Here is a 20,927-nt window from a genome sequence, read left to right on the forward strand (position 1 = left end):
ACGCTTAAAATATCACTTAGCCAAAAAGGTGATTGATTCAAACCAGGAATATAAAAAGAGATGTTCATGCTTAGTATTTAACCCAGGATTGAATGTGCACCATGATTGACATTTAAGGTTTAGGTTCACATTTAAAAAAAAAATCTTCCTGTTGTGGTAGGATGTGGGTACTGAGACCATCACATTATGCCTGGGATGATTAAAATTCTTTTATGAAATGACTTGGTGCCTAAAGAAGAAGAAAGGACAGTTCTTCTTGTCTCTCTTCCAGCACACAGTATATCTCTCCACATAAGAGAACAGTTTGTTGGTTCTGCACTCATTCTTGCCCACAGAAGCCATCACAGCTGCATGGCTGTCAAGACAATTTTCTTTATCATAAAGCGTTATAAATCTCTGCACACTCCCCAGGAAATCAAGAATGTTTGATTTTTCAGTCATAAACTATAAAATCTGTCATTAATATAATAACACGATTTGGGATATTTGGAGACATAGCCGGAGCCTAAACAAAGAGCAGACATGGGCATCGATGAAACGCTTTTGGCAAACCCTGATGGCTGCAATTACTTTGTCATTTTCCAAAACGGAAGATCAGAAATAACTGGCATGGTGTCACCGAGCCTGTACGTCAGTCATCAGAAGGGCCTCTGGAAGCACTGTTTTGTGTTACCAGTTCATTAGTCCTCAATTAACACTCGGCCCCATCGAAAAGATTATATGACCATTTCTTTTGATAGTATCCATGCCTGTGCCCCACTATGGCTGGCTACATTTGAAGATGGAGTTTCTGTTCAAATATTTCACATTTTACTGCTTGGCCTGGACCTATGGAAAAGGTCTGTGTTGCATGAGTCTTTGGCACAAGTCGGAGCTCTGTCCTGTCGAATGTTCTGATGCCTGAAACACTCAATCATGAGCAGTTTAGATGGCGAATAACCCAAGACTCCTGGCACCAGTTCGAGGACTCAACAAAGAAAGCTATTGTTTAAATGGTAGCTATCCATGGTCCTGATATTAGAAGCTTTTCACAATTAGTGTAATTATGGGGCAGTGGGTTTGGTGATCTTTGTAATGGCGTAAAGCTTTAGAATCCATAAGATTTTTTGCACTGACATGCCAAAAAATGTTAAACGATTAAATCATTACTTAAGCGTCTTTAAAATGATAAGCGATTGTGATAAAAATTACAACAATCAGAATCATTACTTAATTAAAAAAAATCTCTTTTTCTCTATTTAAATAACACCATTTACAATTCTTAGCCATTTCTAAAAAAGTTCTTCTGAACTTTTATTTGTTTCAATGCATTAATCTCAATGCATATAGTGACCAGGCATTTTCTTATCTCTTAAGTTCTTATCAACTTTTTAAGACAGCATTAATGTCAATTGTGCACTAGATGGAGCAGTCGAGCTAAAGTGATTTAAAAACAGCCTATAACAGAGCATACAGGTGAAATCTTTCAACTATCAGATAAAGTCACTGTGCAAATGGTTATTCCAGAAAGCTAAATAGAACTAACTTAGTCCTATTATAGTCTGTAGTTAAACAATAAAATCCTCAGTGTTGATTTAACACTTGCAGGGTCTACCCGGAATTATACAAGCCCTGTAGGGTGTTAATTCAACACTCTGGGTGTTAAATGTTGTCTGTAAGAGCAAACTAAGGTCACTTGAACCTAATAACTGACTTGGCTATAAATCACCTGACATCATAAAATGTGACAATATGGTTTATTATGGTGTAAAATAAGGATTATAAATTCAGTTCCACTTTCGCATTGTACACTAGACAATACAATACAGTGACCTAAATCAGGAGAATGTTCAGTGTCATTATTAGTAGCATCTTTTAATTAATTTAGTTAATTATAATTTAGTCATGGAATCCAAATAAGTTATTTATTTAATCATTTTTATTAAATTTCAACTATTTCCACGCAGTTTCTGTTTGAATGCTTTACTTGTGAGCTGCTATTTTCAGGAGATTTATTAGAATAAATGGTGTCAGTGCACATGGTCCATCTAATAAAGGAGAAATGTGCTAAAGTCTTGTGCTGCCCCTCATTTCTCTTCATATTTTTCTTACAAAGAGCCAGACTTTCTCGTATTTTTAATGTAATATTGAGGAATAGTTTTTTTGGCTTTCCGAAGGCTCTTATTTTTTGCAGGTTTTGGCTCTCATTTTCAGGCCAGTCCCTGTAGCTGAGGAACTGAACATCAGAGGAACATCATTCAAGTATAAAAAAACAAACATCTAACTTAAGGCATGAACTAGTGAGAAACAGATGTAAATGAAGACAGATCATCAGGCCAGTGATTATTATACTAGTGATGCTGAATGCTGGCTGATTGGAACAAACGAGAGGGGAAACGAAGATGCTGCTTCGAATTTGCAGCCTGTCATAGTAAAGTTGTCTTTAACTTAATCTACACAATTTCATTTTAAAATTTATTAAAATTTAGGTGGGTCCTGTCTTTCGCGCAATACTATGTATTTTCAGTAAAGATGTTACATTACAAATCATTAAATCAATATGAATATGAATATCTTGCTTTATTATGATGCATATTTACATATTTACAAAACATATTTTGTATATAAGAAAAAGAGACAAGCTCAACAAAGATCAAATGGTACTGTATGATTCATATCGGAGAAAGCTGTTTTAATATTCACTTCATTCATTCATTTAATACATTTCTAGTTAAATTTGAAGAAGTGTACTGTACAGCAGTTTTATGGCAATATTAATAGCTTTTTGACATTATTTGTGCTTTAGTACGTTGTTATTTATTATTTTATTATTTAGTGTTACTGATTTAACTACTGCAAAAAAACACCACTTTTTCTGAAATGCACAGGCTAAAAAAGAAGTTAGGAAAATTATTTTTGTGAAACTCTAATGCAGCACTTTCAAGTCACCGCCTCAACACAAGATGCGTACGGAGATAATAGAAAAGACGAAGACTTAATCTTTACTACAGACCTTTGTTAAAAAATCACAAACTTGAAACCTGGCACAATTCTTACAATTGTTTTGGAAAAAATAAAGTAGCAACAAAATTAAATTACAGTACAAATGACAACATTTTACAAAAAATTATATTACAGATTTTGTGCTTTCCATGTCTTTTATCAACTGCAATTATACGCACATTAACAGCTAGGACTGCACATTTATTAATAAACCCTAAGCAGTCCTGTTTCATGACTGTACCTGAAAATTGGCACATTTATGATTCTACATGCAAGCAATCAGCTCTCTGTCTCTCTCTCTCGCACTCTCTCCCTCTTTCTGTGTGTGTGTGTGTGTGTGTGTGCGCACAAGCACACACAAAGACCTTACCACAACATCACATGACTTAGTATTCTGTTTTAAAATACCCTTACAAATGATTAGTACTATGATTAACCTGTCCTCCAAGACTCCAATCAGCTTCTCATTTTTTTCAGTTTGAACTGTTTTTTTTATGAGTTTATGTGGCATTCAACTCTCAGTCATTCAACAAATAGTCTTCTGTAATGAGGGTAAGTGATTGTAATTGCACTTCTGGTAGTAAGACATTTATGCCAAGATACATGGCTGCCCTGTGCAATTCTGATTCTTGGCTAATGTCAGTAATGATTAGCACAGACTGTACTGCTGAAATTGTGCAAATCAACCCTGTGCAACCTGCTATACGTGCCAATGTTATTCTTTGTGCTGGCAGCCAAAGCCCTAGATAGACGTGTTCAGATTTCAGAAACTAGAAACAGCTTGGCCTTAAAGTGGCCAAAATCTAAAAAAAAATTGAGATTGCAGACCTCATCAGCTTACACCTCCTCCTCTCCAACAACCCTCTCATGCCTGAAAGAGAAGACCACAAAAGACTTGACCAGAAGACAGTCTATCTAGTCCTCAAATTAGTCCTACTGTTTCTGGGATAATGCTACAGACTGTACCTGCTTTGTACATGTACATTAATATCATGAGGGTCAAACAAACTGTATCAGTCCTCATTGTGGTATAAGATTGAATGATGCGTCGCACCTGGTATGGAAACTACTCAAATGGCCCCGTAAATGAATAGCGTCACTGACATTGACTTTTAATGAGACAGCTTAATAGTGCAGTGGAAACGCAGTCAAGTCAGCACATACTATATGTCCAGAATAGTGGCATCTACACCCAGAAATGTCCAAAAAGTGTTAGATCTGGGAGAAGTTTGGCAAGACATGTGTAGACCTCTCTGCCTACGCCAAAATAAGTAATTATCGATTATGCTTCTCCCTGCTGAAGCAGGACAGTCTGTTAGTTCAGGACACCCTTACCCACAACTGGCCTCCTTGCTTTTTTTATCTCTGTCACAGGTTCTGCCAATATCGTAGATAATTCAGCAATCGAGACTCAGAGCCGTGCTTATGGCTATTACAAAGTGACCCTGGCAGCCTTAGTTTCATCTGCTGGTATCATTGAGTGATGTATGCCTTGGCAACATCCTCCACAGCAAAACTTGCTGTACCTAGTAAGGACAACACTGCTTATGCTACCTTTGGCTACAGGTGTGGCTTCTCAGAGGGAAAGAGATGTCAAAGGCTATAACTCAACTGGTACAAGAAACATGGAATGCAAGAGCCCCAAACTGGTTCATAAACGGTGTGCACTCCGTCATATGAACCTAGACCAGTGTCCAGTGCCTAAAGTAATAACGTTTATGCCAAACATTTACACAAGGTTAAACTTTCATGGAAATACTTGGAAAGTCCAAACTTTTCAAACTTTTTCAAGATTTGTTTTTACTCAATTCAATTCTTTGTTTTTCATTCTTCTCATTTTTTATATTGCAAAGCAAGGTCAGTAAACTTACCATATATGCCTTAACTGGGTAAAGAACCACTTCTGCTAACTTTCATGGGATTTTGATATTTTTGTATTTTTATACTATTTATAAATTTATTTAAACTTTTTATTTTTAACTTTTTATTTTATATATATATATATTTGTATTTTTGCATTTTTGCACATTTTAAATAAAAAGTTCAAAATAAAAAGTTTAAATAAACTTACCTTTAACTGTATTTATGTGCCACCTTTTGAAAAAAATATTACCCTAGAAACTATCATACTAGATGACCTTCTCTGATTTGCAACATAAAAACGAAAACACTGAAACACTGAAAAAAATCACAAAAAAAGGGTAGAATGTTTTAAGGTGTACATATAAAAATATTTTAAAATCACAGTTAAAGGCAAACTTATTTAATCATAAAAATATGCAAAAATAAAAATTCTAATATTAAAAAAAAACTATACAAAAAAAATCTTAAGTTTCAATCTACGTTGACAGCATTTATACACTGCTACAGTACATGCTGCAGCGTTATGAATGGTGTCTCACCAGGTGCTCATAAACGTCTCACAAATTTTCTAAAGGAGTTCCTTTTCCCTCTGCATTCCCAAAGAGTCCCGCCTGGAAGCTTTACAGTCAGTTCTTCCTTTATGAGCCCATACAGAACTGATCTCTTAGTAACAGCCTTTTTTTTTTTTTTTTTAACTATGAATCATTTTGGCAAAAAGAGTGTGGGGGGAAATGTATACTTTAGCAATAAGCCCTGCATGTGCTGTTGGTCAGATAGTGTATGAGTAACCTTGGGTAAACCCAGGGCTTTTGCCCAAGGTCATATCACTCAGTTTAAAGGGGAACCTGCTGAGCAATTCTTGCTGTGCCCTCCTAAGCATGCCCTACAGTACTATGTAAACCACACAGCAGCAAATTGACCCTTAAATCTCTTGTTTATCTATCACAGTGGAACAACACTTCGTATGTGCCCGCCATGCAAACGACGCCTGGCCCACTGGATGGTGTCGACTGTCCTGGTGACATGAATAACAATCTCAATAAGTGCCCTTCCAGTCAGTCCTAGGGTGAGTCATTTATCCTAGTGGGCTGCTGGTGTTACTGAGGATCCATGAACACTGCCAGGGGATTCTGTCATCTGGATCTAGCACTGACCCACTGCAATCTCAGCGAGAATGTTCAAGGGACGGAAAACCACGGATGAGAGAATTTTTGAGCAAATTACAGTGTAAATGTGGGCAACTCCTCGGCATGTGTGTGCAGACACAAGACGTCGTCCAGGTGTTTAAACAACACGCTGAGCATATATCTTATGTTATCGTGTACAAAATCCTGGATACAAGGGTGAGTCAAAAATTATCCGCACTCTGTAGCATTACTGTAGCATTTATTTTTTTTACTAACTTTTGGAAAAACCAAAATGTTTTTGACATAATCTCGTTACTTTTCAATACACTTCGTCATCTGTCAACAAGCTTTTGTATTCCCTCTTTAAAAACAAAACAAAAATGTTTTAGGCTGATCCAGGAATGCACTGCCGTCTTCTCTTCTTCATCAGGAATGACTGACTATCTGTCGTGTCTGCTTCTTCTGCTCTGTAAAGTCTTCATAACGACTCTAATCTGAGGTGCTGTTTGTTAATTGGTGTTTTTTGAGGCTGGTTACTCTAAATGAACGTCTCCTCTGCAGCAGAGGTAAGTTTTGGTCTCGCTTTCCTGGGATGGTCGTCATGAGAAACAGTTTCATCATGGTGCTTTATAGGTTTTGCAAATGCACATAAAATAATAATTGACTGTTGTTCATGCTGTTGTTGTCATCACTTGTAATAATTATGATATCTCCGGTATTATTCTGTATTGTAGAAAATTAATCCGATCTTGTGTCCAAACTTTGGACTGGTACTGTCTTTATGAAATATCTATAAAAAATGTATAAAAACATGGTATCCATTTCTGCACTATAAGCACTGTTGGCGTGTGATTATGTATTCTTGTGCCCTGTAATGGGTTGGCACCCCACCCAGGATGTACTGTCTTGCACCGTGGGATAGGCTTTTATGACGTTTGCTGTGTCCTCATCAAATAATTTAAATTAAATTGGCACTGAAGATTCAATTTGTCGTATTATTCTAAGCTATCCATTTAAATAAATAAAAAAAACCACACAGCAAAGAAAACGATATACCAAAAACATGAATTACTTTGTACCAACACTGTATCCTTTTACATATTTTTCTTACAGTAGTTTCACTACTTTAATCATGGAAAACATTTTTACTCTGTAGCAAACATAACCCAGGTCACGGCTGTCAGTAAAGACTAACCTAAATGCTCAACTTGTTAGATTGTCACAATGCTACTTCTTAGACAACACATTCAGCCCAGTGTTGTAGTTGCATGACCACATCATAGCGGGCTTAGGAAATGAGTTGAGCAATGCTATATGCAAAGGCTTAACGTCAAGCAACTTTTCTGCGAACACAATGCCACTTCATGTGCAAATTGCGACAATATGTTATGTAATAGCCCAGAGCATATATTACAGAGCGGAATGCAGCATGTAGTGCTAAGTGGATGCTAGAGGCTCTTTTAAATGGACTTTAACACAGGCCAGCTGCAGCTGAGACTTTGCCAGAATCAAGTTTATCTTGGGCAGTGTAACACTGAGGTGTTGACTGGTTGGGTATGGCCTCTCTCGCTTTCCTTGTGTGTGTGTGTGTGTGTGTGTGTGTGCAGAGATGCAAAGGCTGATGTCCAGGCAAAAAAATCAAACCCTCATAGATTTTTCTATCTGATGCTATATATACATATATATATATATATATATATGTAGTGCCAGCTCAAATATTGCGCTGATTCTTTTCCAAGATTTTTCCCTTCAACACACACACACGCACACACATTAAGAAAAGATCATATAGCCGTCTTTTGTTTCTTCTCTACAGGTCATTATCCGAATTGCTAGATGTTTATGGGAATGATGGGAATGCAAACCTGAAACCTGCTTCACTGTTCTTTCTCAATTCATGTTCAGGGAAATCCCTGGAAAGCTCCCAGTATACCTACAAATGATCTCAGTTTTAAAGATGGAGCAGAGTCTGATTATGGCTGTTATGTCTTGAAATAATGTCCAACAGTCCCACTCTCACAGGCCTGGTTTGAATGAGGCCTGGTTTTCTACGAGACAAAGGCGAGGCTGGAGCCAGCAGCACAGTGCCAGTTCAGACTCTCCAAAGCAAATGTTTATCCATGGAGCACTGCAAGGAAGTATGTATTACAGGGGTGCTGAGACCCTATATGGGACGGAGACTCTGATACCATGCCAGCCACCCATAAGGTTCATAGACATGGTAGGGAAATTTTCAGTGATTCGATTTTGCATGCGTGAATGCAGGCCATTAATCTTCCATAAGGTCCAAGGAAGATGTAAGATATATAAGATACATAAAATATATAAGATATTAACCCTAAACTCTAGAAGAAATAAGAGGTAAAAAAATACAAATTGTGGCAGAGAGACTGATGTAAAGCAACATTAACACTGACACTACAGCTGATGGAGAAGGACGAAATCGTTGCAATATGTAATTTTTTTATTTTTCTTATAAAAGAAAAAAAAAAGTACAACAATATACATTAGTAATAAATGCCAATTTAGCTCATTGTTGTCGTGATAGTCATTTCCTGTAGCCGCTGTTTTAAAAAAAGAAGGAAGACTCATTAACATTAAGGTTGGAAACATGATAAATAAAAACACATTTGTGCAAGTGAAGCAAAGCATGCAATCTCCAAAGAAGAATTAGCTCATAGCAAATCCACCTACCTAACGTTCCCACCCCTTCTGGTTGCTTAACCAGGGAGGATAAATATTTTACAGAGAAAAAAAAAAAAAAGAAAAAAAATGAATAATAAGCACAAATGCAGCAGGGGTATATTTTTTCTCTTATGGCAACTATCTACACTCACAATATTGTAAACACTTTGTAAACAAATTTTGATCTCTGCTCCCTCTCACAGATACTTAAGACCATACAATGATATTTATTTGAACTCCCGAACTGAACATGATTCAATAGAAATAACAAATGGTGTAAAAAGTACAGTACTGTGCAATAGTCTTAAGCCATCCCTAATTCTTCTTCTTTGTATGAAATAAAATTTAAATGTTGAGTAATTTAAAGAAATGGAAGCAAATGTTTTGTAAGGAGAGGCTGCAAGGTGCATAAAGATACAATAAAAAAAAATATTGTATAGATAACAACCTCAGCAGCAACCTTGTTTCCCCTCTCGTCTGTTCCAACCACTCAGCATTCAGCATCACCAGTATACTAATCACCGGCCTGATCATCATCTGTCATCATCTGCAATGATCATCTGCTCCTGTTTCTCACTGGTTCAAAATAACAGGCAAAAAAGTCCTTCATGATGCCTGGAGAACTATTTCTCAATAGATAATAATAAAAATACAAGAAAGTCTGTCTCCTTGGAAGCAAAATACGGGGAGTCTCAAGACTTCTGCGCAGTACTGTAATGTCTCAATGTTTTTGGACGTTGTAAATTTTGCTGTAAACTCTACAATCTTTGTAGAAATCTAATTAGATTAGATAATTAATTTCCAGCAAACATTGATACAGTCGAGCCCATTAAATTGAGTGGCGTGACGATGCAATTTAACTGCATAAACGACTAAGTGCTTTGCTTATCTCTGTCAAATCTGATCAGCAGAAACATGCTTTAGCATTCCAAGACTCATAAACGCATACATCTGACTGTGGCACACCGGATACTCGTTACACTGTATCTTTGTCTTTGTGCACTTTATAATGTAAGGCACTGAACAGTAATGCAAATGAAACGATGAGTCTGCTGGCATGACTGTGTAGGGCATTGCATAAAGGCGAGGCGGAATCAGGGTAGGGTTGGTTGTTGTACCACAATATTACACATTTAAGTGCTGTTTAAACTTACAGTAAATATGTTTACCTTGCTTTATTGTTCCTAGAAACAAAATCAGTATTAAAGCAGACATCAAGCTGACCTATAGATTTTGTCCAGGACTTAATTCTAGTGTTGGAGCAATAGCCACAGAGGTGATTAAATTACATTAATAACTAATAGAAATAGCAATGTGCATCCTTAATCTCCAGCAATAAGTATAGCTAAACGTACCCAAATTGTACTCAGAATTCAGTCATCTTAAAAATCTCTATTGTTCCATAAGGAGTTTTGTTTTAGCTGCCATTACACTGAGCAATACCATTTTGAGGATAAACAGTATTTTCACATCGTGAAATGTTGTTTGTGGCTTTCATACGGCTCCAGTTAACAGATCCAGTCTTCAAGTTGGTGCACAGCAGGCCCCTTAATGTACAGAATCTTTGGTAGTTTCCCTGTTATAGCCCTTATTTCTGTCCAAATGGACTGCAACCGTTTTCAGCTTACACTAGGTTTAACACTGACAGATTTATCTGAGCATGATGCATACACATCGAGAAGAAGAATGGTATAATCAATAAACAGTTTCCAAGAGAACGTGGCCTTTTTGGTTTGAAGTCAAACATAAAATGGCATCAGAGCTTTATGTACTGAGCAACTAAGCAATAATTCAGACTGGCAAGACTATCTGCTATATAAGAATAGAACTTTTCATAATGCACAATACGCAGATATAGGAATCTCAGTATACATACACAAAGGAAAAATTATTTTTTTTTAAAAATGGCTTAAGGCACAGAAAATGTTTCTTTAAATTACATATCAATTTCATTATTAACTTGAACATAGATGCATTACAAAAATATTCCGTCTATGACTCAAGTTCAAAATACATTACTTAAGTTATGGCTTTATAACTTACAACTCAATATTTGTTCACCAAATATGCATAATTTAAATTACTTAAGTTAAAAAAAAAGAAAGAAAGAAAATTATTTCTAAAAACAAATTTGGTTTGTCATATTCAACTGAAACCAACTGCCGCTCAGTGCTTTAAACTGCATGTAAAAACCGAACGAATGTTTGGTTTTTTATGAGCTAACAAACTCGTAGCTTTTTTTTTTTTAGCCTTACTACTTTTATTGATGAGCTATTGGTTTGAGAGGAATGGATTTTTTTGCATTACAGTTATACAACTAACACAAACCGCCATTAGTCTGTATTTACTGTAAATACTTCCCTTTGAAGAACCATGTTCTATAAATACTCATAAAAAGTGACATTTTATCAGGAATAAAAAATAAACAAGGCAAAAGAGAATGTCTCAGCAAGATAGGACACGGGTCCTGGTAGGGTTTGTGCTTTAAAACCATGTCTCTGGTTTGCGATTCACCTGTCTGACAGGCACATGGTCCTGTTTCTTTTTCTTCCTTTAATTCTGTCAATACGGCCGCCACACTCCTTCGTCCATCCTCCCTGCTGGATTAAGCACAGTTGGAGAGTTGCTGTGGCTGCCGTCCTCCTCCACACCGCTCCCTCCATCAGCCTGCACAGGAAGACTAGCATTGACCAACGAGGCACCTGTGGAGGCGCTAGTACAGGTGGGCAGCATCCTGGAAGGTGAGCGATCTCCCCCCGGTACCATAGAGAATTGGTAGGAGCCAGAGGAGGCCCCATAGTAGAGATAGGGGGTGCTGCTGCTCTGGAATGGTCCACTCTGGCTCTGAGTGGAGCCTGGGTATGGCGGGGGCAGGTATGTGTGGTAATGGGCACTGCCCAGAGACATGCCTGTTGTGACTGGGGTAGGCGTGTAGGTAAACGTTGCTGGATAGTGCATGCGTGGGCTGGAGAATCGACTCTCAGTAAGGGAGGAGAATCCTGGGAACTGCCGCTCAAACTGCCCCGGGAAGGGAGTCAGATCTGTTGATCCTGCACACAATACAGTACATGCGCGCTTTATTATATCAGGTGTTTAAGATTACACAGTCTATGCAAAATGTATGTTATGGGAAAAGCATTTTGAAAGTAATACATTCTAAGGAAATGCCACAATTTTTTAATTAAGATGAAGGAATATCACACAAAACAGCTTAAAACTTTCACTTTTCCCTACCCTTACTGTTTACATACAAAATTTTTTACAAATGATTTTTTTACAGAAATAACTAGCTAGTCAGATATACTGATCATACTAATATGGATTATGTTTCCCATTTGCCAACAAAAACAGCAATGCACTGTGTATTCTGACACTTCTATGAGAACCATTATTAATCTTTTCCAGTCGCTCTTCTTTTGGCTCTGACTCCCTGGGACAGCTTTCGCTCCGCACATGCATCAGTGAGCTTTGGTCGACCAATGACCCTGTCACCGGTTCACTGGTTTTCCTTCCTTTGACCACTTTTGGTATGTCCTAACCACTGCAGACTGGGAACATCCCACAAGAGCTGCAGTTTTGGAAAGTCGTCTAGCCATCACAATTTGGCCCTTGTCAAAGTCGCTCAGATCCTTACATTTGCCACATCAACACATCATCATCAGGGACAAAAGGTTCATTTGCTGCCTAATATATCCAACTCACTTCCTGATGCCACTGTAATAAGATACTGTAACTGTACTTACTGTGAAAAGGGCCAAAATGTTATGTCTAAATGACTGGGTCAGAACAAGTCCAAAACTGCAGCTCTTGTGGGATGTTCCCAGTCTTGGTCAGAACCTACCAAAAGCGGTCACAGGAAGAAAAAAACAGTGACCCAGTAAACCGGCGACAGGCTCAGGGGCAACCAAGGCTCACTGATGCACGTGGGGAGAAAGGTTGGCACACATAGGCCGATCCAACAGGAGAGATATGGTGGTACGATCTGATGAAAAGGTTAATGATGGTTCTCAAAGAAAGGTGTCTGAACACACAGTGTATCACCGATTTGGTATATATTACACTGAGGGATGTCCTTGTTTCTGGTATTAAACTGACCCTGTCTGTGGCAATAAAGTAGCTTCAGGGATTTAAGTGTTAAGCCTAAGTGTACAAAATGTTTTATGTGTTTGGGAAGATTGGCGTTGTACAATCAGATATTTTTTTGTCTGGGTACCAAGAATATATTGGAATATTGGAATATATCCATAAAACACAACGGTCACTTTGCTTTTATCTGCTTTAATAACCACTGTACACACAGTTTCTCAGGTCAGCTTGTCTTGATTATGAATAAAAGTTTGTTTCCCCCAAATTATACTCTTTATACATTGGGATCAAACACTAGCCTGCACGATAATGTCTCTTGGATGAGCTAAACACGTTTATGGATTTTTGCCTTTATTTTCTCAGACCAGCTCGTGTGTATGTGTATTCATGTGAATGGTTATTCGCCTCTCATCTTCTGGGTCTGCATTTCCAGGCTTATTTATATGCTTGTTTATGTGAGCCTCCACATGTTTCAACTAACCCGTGTTCACTTAGGTATGTGCATCAGTAACTCGTGTGTGTGCCCATGTTAAAAGCCTAGTTAGATTGCATAAGCAGTCACATATTTGGAAGTATTTTGTGAGGTGTTTGAAGCATCATGGGGAGATGATCAGTCTCAGCCTCAGATGTGGCTCCTGGTATCTAATACATTCTGAGCCCAGGCTAGAAACCCTCGGCCCTCTGTCCTCCGAGTGCTCTCTCGTTAACCTTAAAAGTCACTAAACCACTAATGCCCCATTTTGGCACCAGCAGCTCCTTTCTAGACACAGTATCCTTATCATAAATCACTAGGCGTCTTTCCTTTCACCATGTCTACGCTAAAGGGGGAATATGATTATACGTGGGCGCATTGCACGTGTATGAGGCGTGGAGTGTCGCCGAGACCCTAATGTCCTGGACTCACTACCAGTGATTCCCCACCCACGCACGTTTTCCCCTTTTATATTAAACCTCTTTGATTTGAAACTCTTGGAATAATGGTTCTGTAGCCTGAGGCTACAGTGAGTGTGTGCTCTGAATAATGGGCAGAACAGCTAAAAGCACAGCCTCCCCCCACCCCTTTTACACACATGTACACATTAAGGCTATGTTTGGGCTGTATTTAAACAGTCACTGATGCTAGACAGCACTGGACCCGAAACCAGATGCTTGTTCGTACATCTAAGTACGCTTTCCATGTTTAAGAGGCACTAAGCAAAGGTTCATTTGGTCTATTTGCCATACACAGCAAATATGCTTTTAGCAAGTATTACACTGTCAACTTCAGATGACAGCAGAGTCTAACGACATTTGACAACAGCATCCATATTTAACGGCAGCATTTCTGAACTTTAGTTTCCTTCTCTGGCAGCAGGATGTGTCAAACAGTGCTGCCCTTATCTTAGATAATGGCCGTTATTAGCAGAAAGAGCTCCGAGTGCGCCGTGCAACAAGCTACAGGCTGAAAAATCCAGCCTAATCGAATCTGACAGGACAGGTGGAAGGCATCCAAAAGCTGCCAAGCAGCAATAACACCAGGGAGCCGCTTGTTTAATCGCTTACAGTTGCTTTGGGCTCACAAGAAAGAAAGTAAACGGGAGGAGGGAAAAGTTTTTAAAAGACCTTAAAAGCAGTCACCTGGCCCTGGCTCAAACAGGTGCTTGGAGGGAGAAAGTCATCGGCCCACATTTTAAGCTTTAAATGTATGTTTTTGGGTGGGTGCAGGGCAAAAGAGGACAAATTAGCATAATTGATTCATCACCGACTGGGCTCAGGCTCCCTGGCAGGGTCTTTCGGAACCGAATCACTATAAAACTGCTTAATTTGCCTGCCACCGGCCTGTTATTATGTCTCACTCTGTTATTAACCATATTCGGCACAGGATCAAAGGAACTGGAGGAGGAAAACGGAAACAATCTCTTTTTTTTCTGCTTCAGAAGAAGGTCTTTCAATCAGTCTCTGAGGGTGGAATGTTAAAAGAATGACTTTTTTCCACATCGTCAGACGAACAAGCCAACGAAAACTGAAAGCGAATGTCAGATTGCGGTTGTAATTAATTAAAGCATGAGCAGCGAGTGAAACTAAATATATAAATAATATTTTCGCCATGACTTTGACTCGAGTAAATCATTTGGAAATACTAAACAGAAGAGTAATGATGCAACACTAACCCTCAAAAAACATTACTTTCTGGAAGCTAAAATTGAGTCATGTGCCATAAGACGGTAGATGAGTTACGGAAAATGTATTTTATCTTAGAATGTGAAAATGTGTGTACGCCCCTCTGACAAACCTTGACACACCAATCATTTTAACAAACTGGACAAACTTATGGTGTCCTAGAAAAAAAAGAAATCACATTGAAACTTGTGTCTTGCTGTTTGGTGGCGAGGCCACGACAGCAGAGGTGGAGCGGGTTAGGGGCCGCACCTGCAGGGGCCTGAGGTTGGAGGTTACCTGGCAGGCGGCGGGGAACGTCGCTGATGGATGGCAGGCCAGTGGCGCGGCTGGAGGACAGAGGGGTTGTAGAGTGCACCGAGGGGGACGCCATGGGGCTCAGGTATGATGAATACACTTGCTCATTAAACCAAGGAGGGGACGACTGTGACTGCCGTGGGTCTGACCATGTGTGACCAAACAAAAAGACGGAGCATTATTTCCACAGATTAAACTGTATGTTTTTTTTTTTTTTTTACTTATTTATAAGATATACTGTATGTCTAACAGTTATAATGTTATGTATTGTTTATGATTACTGATGCAATAGTAGATACAGGCTAAGGTGGAAAATTCTTAAATTATTTCATTATTAATATACATATGTAGCATTTCAAAGGATGTGCAATTTAGCTGAACAAAAATAAACTAATTATAATAAGTACATTTATTTATTTATTTTTTGTTTCCTTTTTGCCCTGGTCAATTAAATTCCATCAATTATATTTCTTGTTATTTTTTGTCGAATATAATTTATAAATTATTTGAGCTTGAGCATTTCTGATAGAAGGAACTTTCTTTAAGTGTGACTCCTTGACAGAATATTTTCCCTCTTTCTCCACTCTAGATATAAGTATTTCTGTCCCATATTTCCTCCTATTGATGGGTGATCATGCTTTTGTCCTATAAGTACATAATAACATCCAAAGAAGTCTGTCTTTAAACAGAGAGCTAAAAGAAAACGGTGCATGATGGTATGCATTCTCATTTGACCCAACTGTTACAAAACAATAGCCATGTCTTAGGATGTTTAGAGCAGTAATTAAGGTACAAATGATTTGCGTTTTCTTCTCTCCGGGTACAGAGTGCACTATACACAGTTTTTCTTTGCTAATCACACCTCATTTTAGACTCTGCAAACATATCCTCTGGCATAATTTATGACTTCGGTTAAGACTTAGCACAGCTGTATTTGCACTTAGTTTAAAAAAAATGAAATGACTTACAGTATATAAACATTTATTAATAATTTACATAGTGAAAAGATGAACCATGGTACCACAATGTTGACTGATTTTTCTTAGACTTTAATTTATGCATTGGCACAGCTGAGTGTGAAAAGTTCAGGAACTTAAACGTACCTGAGATCTGGCTCTGGCCCTGAGGAGAGAACGAGTTGGGGGTGTTGAGTGAAGTTCGGGGGGTTTGTGTTGGCACAGCCACTCTCATGGTGCTCTGTCGAATGCGTTCGAGCTCGCTGAGGCGGTCGGAGAACAGGCCTGCCTTCGGTGAATCGTCCAGCTTCGGCCGGTGCCCTGCAATTTAGACGAGATGGCACATGAGCTGATGGTGCTGGGATTCTGGCCATGGCACCGCATGACTGTTAAGGATATATATACGCTTAACAGTCACAGACATAACATGGCAGCTCAGTGACAGAAATATAATGTTTTATAAAGTATAAGAACTGTAGATACAGTTTTTATGAAACCTGCTGTCTAATATAATTCCCCATGTGTATTAATAGGTAAAGGCGTGTATTAATAGGTAAACTAGCATGTGGAGTATGGGTGGCTTCTCTGATGGCTTGCGATGAATAAAAATGTGTTCCATTTCCTTCTGCATGAACATTTTCGGCCCTCTGGCATGTTTGGCTTGTATTAATTTAAAATGTACTCTATTGCTATCACTTTGGCTTTGAAGTCAAAATGATCAGTGGCTCCACAACAAAAGAGCTGTTTAATGTACTTTAGCTTACCCCTGCTGAGCTGCGCATTTTTCCATATTCCACATTCAGCATTGTCCATACTGTTAATGTACAGGGTCAAAGCAGGTGAAACACTCTTTATGCCATGCAAGTCAAAAACCCCAGGTTGTCCAGCAAAGCACAACCTTCATGTTACAACCACAGACTCTCATCTTTCCCTTGCTCTCCGCACAGGGGAATCAGAAGGCACAGAGCGTTCATAATGCCAAATGCTTTACTGGAGAGTCATAACAAGACCATTTAAGAGCCCACAGGTGCCCCGTGCTGGCTCAACCCATAGCAGAAGAGGAATAAAGAGAGGAGAGAGGCCTCAATCTGCACTACCCCTAGCCCTCTTGGCTATTAAAAAATGGTGCTGCTTGTCTGTTTAGGTCGGTACCAGCTTCTCAGAGGAGGCAGTTAAATAAATATCAAACAGAAGGGGGACAAAAACTCCTGCTGAAATTGGAACTGTTCCATTTGGCACAGGAGCTCAACTCTAACGTGATCTAGACTACAATCATCGTAAAGAGAACAAAAAGACAATGAACTCACACTGGGAGAAACAGGGAGACAGTATTTTTTCCACATTAGACATCTTGCTGAAAAGCAGGGGGGTAATGCATGACAGATTTTTTGTTTAATATATATTTAATACTCCAGGTCCAAACCACTAGTCTGTCACTTTTTCATTCATTGAACAAGCCCCTTTTTCATAAAAAAAAAAAATAAATCTGTATTTATTTTACTACAAGCTGTGCACACAGGTACTGATACTAAAGTTAACCACAGAACAAAAAGCTGTAAATTGTGCATGCATATTTTCTAGACTCAAAATACTGTAATAAGTGATGTCCGTGCTTGTAGACCCTCGTCACCAGTGATTTTGGATTGATGTTTTGCTGAAGGCTGAGCAGAATGCAAGGAACCTACTGTACCAGCATGCACCGTTATTACTGTGTGTCACTTAAGAATACACATGTTCAAAATGTGAAGTTTTAAATTTAAAAATCAAGCATATACACCGATCATCCATAACATTATGTCCGCCCGCATAATAATTAAAGTTTTCCCCTTTAGCCACCAAAACAGTAATACACTGTGTGTTCTGACACCTTTCTGTCTGAGCCAGCATTAAACCTTTCAGCAAATGGAGCTATAGTAGCTCTTATATTGGATCAGACTACATAGGCTAGCCTTCGCTCCCCATGTGCATCAGTGTGCCTTGACCGCCCATGACCCAGTTGCCGGTTCACTATTTTAAATTCCTTGGACCACGTTTGGTATGGCCTGACCACTGCAGACCAGGAACATACCACGAAAGTTGTTGCTTGGTGTTTGCTCTGACCCAGTGATCTAGCCATCACAACTGGCCCCTTATCAAAGTCACTTAAAGTCATTTAAGTCCGTACCCCATTTTTTTCTGTTTCACTTCCTGGGACAAAAAAGTTCACTTTTATCTATATATCGTACCCAAGTGCCACTGTAGGGCCATATTTCGAATAGAGCACATGTTCATCAAATATACTTATTTAATATTTTTAAAATGTTGACAAATTCATGATGAAGTTTACAGTTTATCATATGAAAATACAATTGTCCTGCTTTATTTAGAAGCCAAACAATCAGATCAGATGCCATTTATCATACATTCCTTTTTTACTTTTAAACAAACAAACAAACAAACAAACAAACAAACAACAAATCAGCTAATTAGGAATAGAACTGGATAACATAATATATGGTAAACATTTTCCTTCTTTTTTTTCCCCAAACATATTTTAAACATTGAACATCTTTTACCTACTGTAGATGCTCAACTTTTCCTTTAAAGCCAGTGGTAAGCTGCTGCATGTGGAATGCAGTTTTTTCCAACCTAGAAAATGGATAAAATTGTACATACACTTGGCCATTTATTTAAAAAAGTACTTTTTCACTATTTAAATCCTAGAATATGTCACTGCCATCAGCAAAGAAACCTGATAACCTGGTCATTCAGTACATTCAGGTCATTAGCTGACTTTATTTTATTGCCACATAACATTGCTGAGCCTAGACCTGACCAACTGAAGCAACTCCAGATCATAACACTGCTTCTAGAGGCTTGTACAGTGGCATCGCCTTATGTGTTTCTCTCCTTACCCTGATGCAAACATCTGAACTCATTAGACCCCATGACCTTTATCCATTGCTCCAAAGTCTCATCTTTATGATCCCTACCAAATTGAACTGTTATTGAACTGAACAAGTGCTTTTCTTATGGCCATACAGCTGTTTAGTGCCAACCCTGTGAGTGCTCACCACATTGTGCAAGTGGAAATACTCTTAATGCCCATCGCTCTGGTATTGGGTCAGTCTTGACACATCTTACATGACCTTTTTCCATCACTCCGAAGTCCAATCTTTTTTTTTCTGATTAGCTTTACAGCTGTTTGGTTCTAATCCTGTGACTTTTTTGTTACATTGTGTGTGTGTGGAAATTAAGCACAGCTGTAAGTTATACTGTCGATTTCTTAACGAGGCATCAGTAAGTGTTTAAGTGAACTCTATTCATGATTTTTTTTCTTCATGTTTTGTTTAAGAAGTTGACGACTCAACAAAATCCTTCTGGGTTTTAATAATGTGTTGTACGGTTCTTAACCCTTTCTTTCTAAACCCATCTTTTTTTTTTTTTTACCAGGCAGTGTATAATACAGAGGGTAATGTTTATAATTCAAGGGGCAGTATCAAGATGTGTACTTTTACTTCAAAGCAAGAGAACCATACACCGTGGACTATAATGGCTGCCATATAGGACAAAACTGACGGAATAGTTAAAATAGTAATCTTTAACAGCACAGCCAATTAGATAAAATTGATGATTTAAAGTTCTTCTAATGGAAGAAAAACAATCCTAGAGATGAGTTAAATTATAATGGCACAGCAGAAGCATGATCATAAAAGCACAAATTGCACCACAATTATTATATAATAATAAAAATGAAATAATAATGGTAATTACATGGGCATAGCCTTCTAAATAGTGCTGTGTATGAGCTGAACATGCCTGCTCTTTCTTTCACAGCCTACCTCTAGGTCCCCATGTGAAGTTGGAACCAAGCTTTATTAGCTGGTGCAGGGGGAATTAGTGCAGGGAATGAGCCTGAATGAGTGGAGGTATTTAAGAGAGTCAGGAAACCAGATGATATCACTGCTGGGGGGGAAGTCCCAAATATTCCCATCATCTCCCAGACAAGAGGGTGAGATTTTCGATAGCCAACACTTCCCTGTCCAATCATGCAGCGGAAGCACGGACACACTCTTTCCAGATGCTTGACTGGCCCACTGGGACCATGGCCAAACATTACTTGTAAGATATGTAACCTCCAGCTGACACAGGGCTGATTTCAGAGCTAAGGCCTAAACACTTAAAGGTCTGTCAAGGTAATTCCAAGACAACATCTCTAAACATCCAGTAATAAGTTCCCCGATAGCAAAAGGGCAGAATTATACAGACAAAGGAAACCTGGAACATTGTAATAAATGGAATAAGAAAGAGATATCATCAGAGGTTATTTCCCTCTTGCTCCCAAATTGGCAGTTTGGCCATCATGACTAACAGTGATAAACAAATGCAGCATGTCTGCTGGAGGAAGACATGAATTAGGAGGGTAATAATAGAAAAAGCCAAAGGCAACTAAAAGGATAATAGAAAGCTAAGCTTGGCTGACCTAAGCTGTGTAATGATTTTGCAGTTGACTTAACTGAATTCTGCAATAAAAGGTCAAATGCCAGAACTGCTAATATACTGCATTATTCACTAAGGCCTTAACCTTAAGTAAGATTTGAGACCTTCGCCTGCTTAGGTACAGTATTACATTATGGCTGCATAAATGTGGTTCATAAATACCTTATTTTCTGATCCTTTAACAGAAATGACAAAAGTTTAATACTTATTCTTGTTTTAAAGCACTTGAACACCATCCAAGCTGGTTATTCCAATTGGGATAGAGAAACATGCTTTTTCACTATAAACATGCGCT

General features: G+C 38.5%; 1 protein-coding gene across 1 annotated transcript in view; it reads right to left on the reverse strand.

The window, feature by feature from the left end:
- Window positions 1-8,496: 8,496 nt before the first annotated feature.
- Window positions 8,497-20,927, reverse strand: part of runx2b (RUNX family transcription factor 2b) — a 31,938-nt gene continuing 19,507 nt past the window's right edge. The window contains exons 5-7 of the mRNA XM_053489310.1: window positions 16,301-16,474; window positions 15,180-15,341; window positions 8,497-11,707 (exon numbers count right to left, since the gene is read on the reverse strand). Of these exons, the coding sequence (XP_053345285.1) occupies window positions 11,220-11,707; window positions 15,180-15,341; window positions 16,301-16,474 (824 nt within the window). The 3' untranslated portion in view covers window positions 8,497-11,219. The remainder of the gene's footprint in view (window positions 11,708-15,179; window positions 15,342-16,300; window positions 16,475-20,927) is intronic.

The sequence above is a fragment of the Clarias gariepinus genome, chromosome 27 (genome assembly GCF_024256425.1).
Source record: "Clarias gariepinus isolate MV-2021 ecotype Netherlands chromosome 27, CGAR_prim_01v2, whole genome shotgun sequence".
Lineage (NCBI taxonomy): Eukaryota > Metazoa > Chordata > Actinopteri > Siluriformes > Clariidae > Clarias > Clarias gariepinus.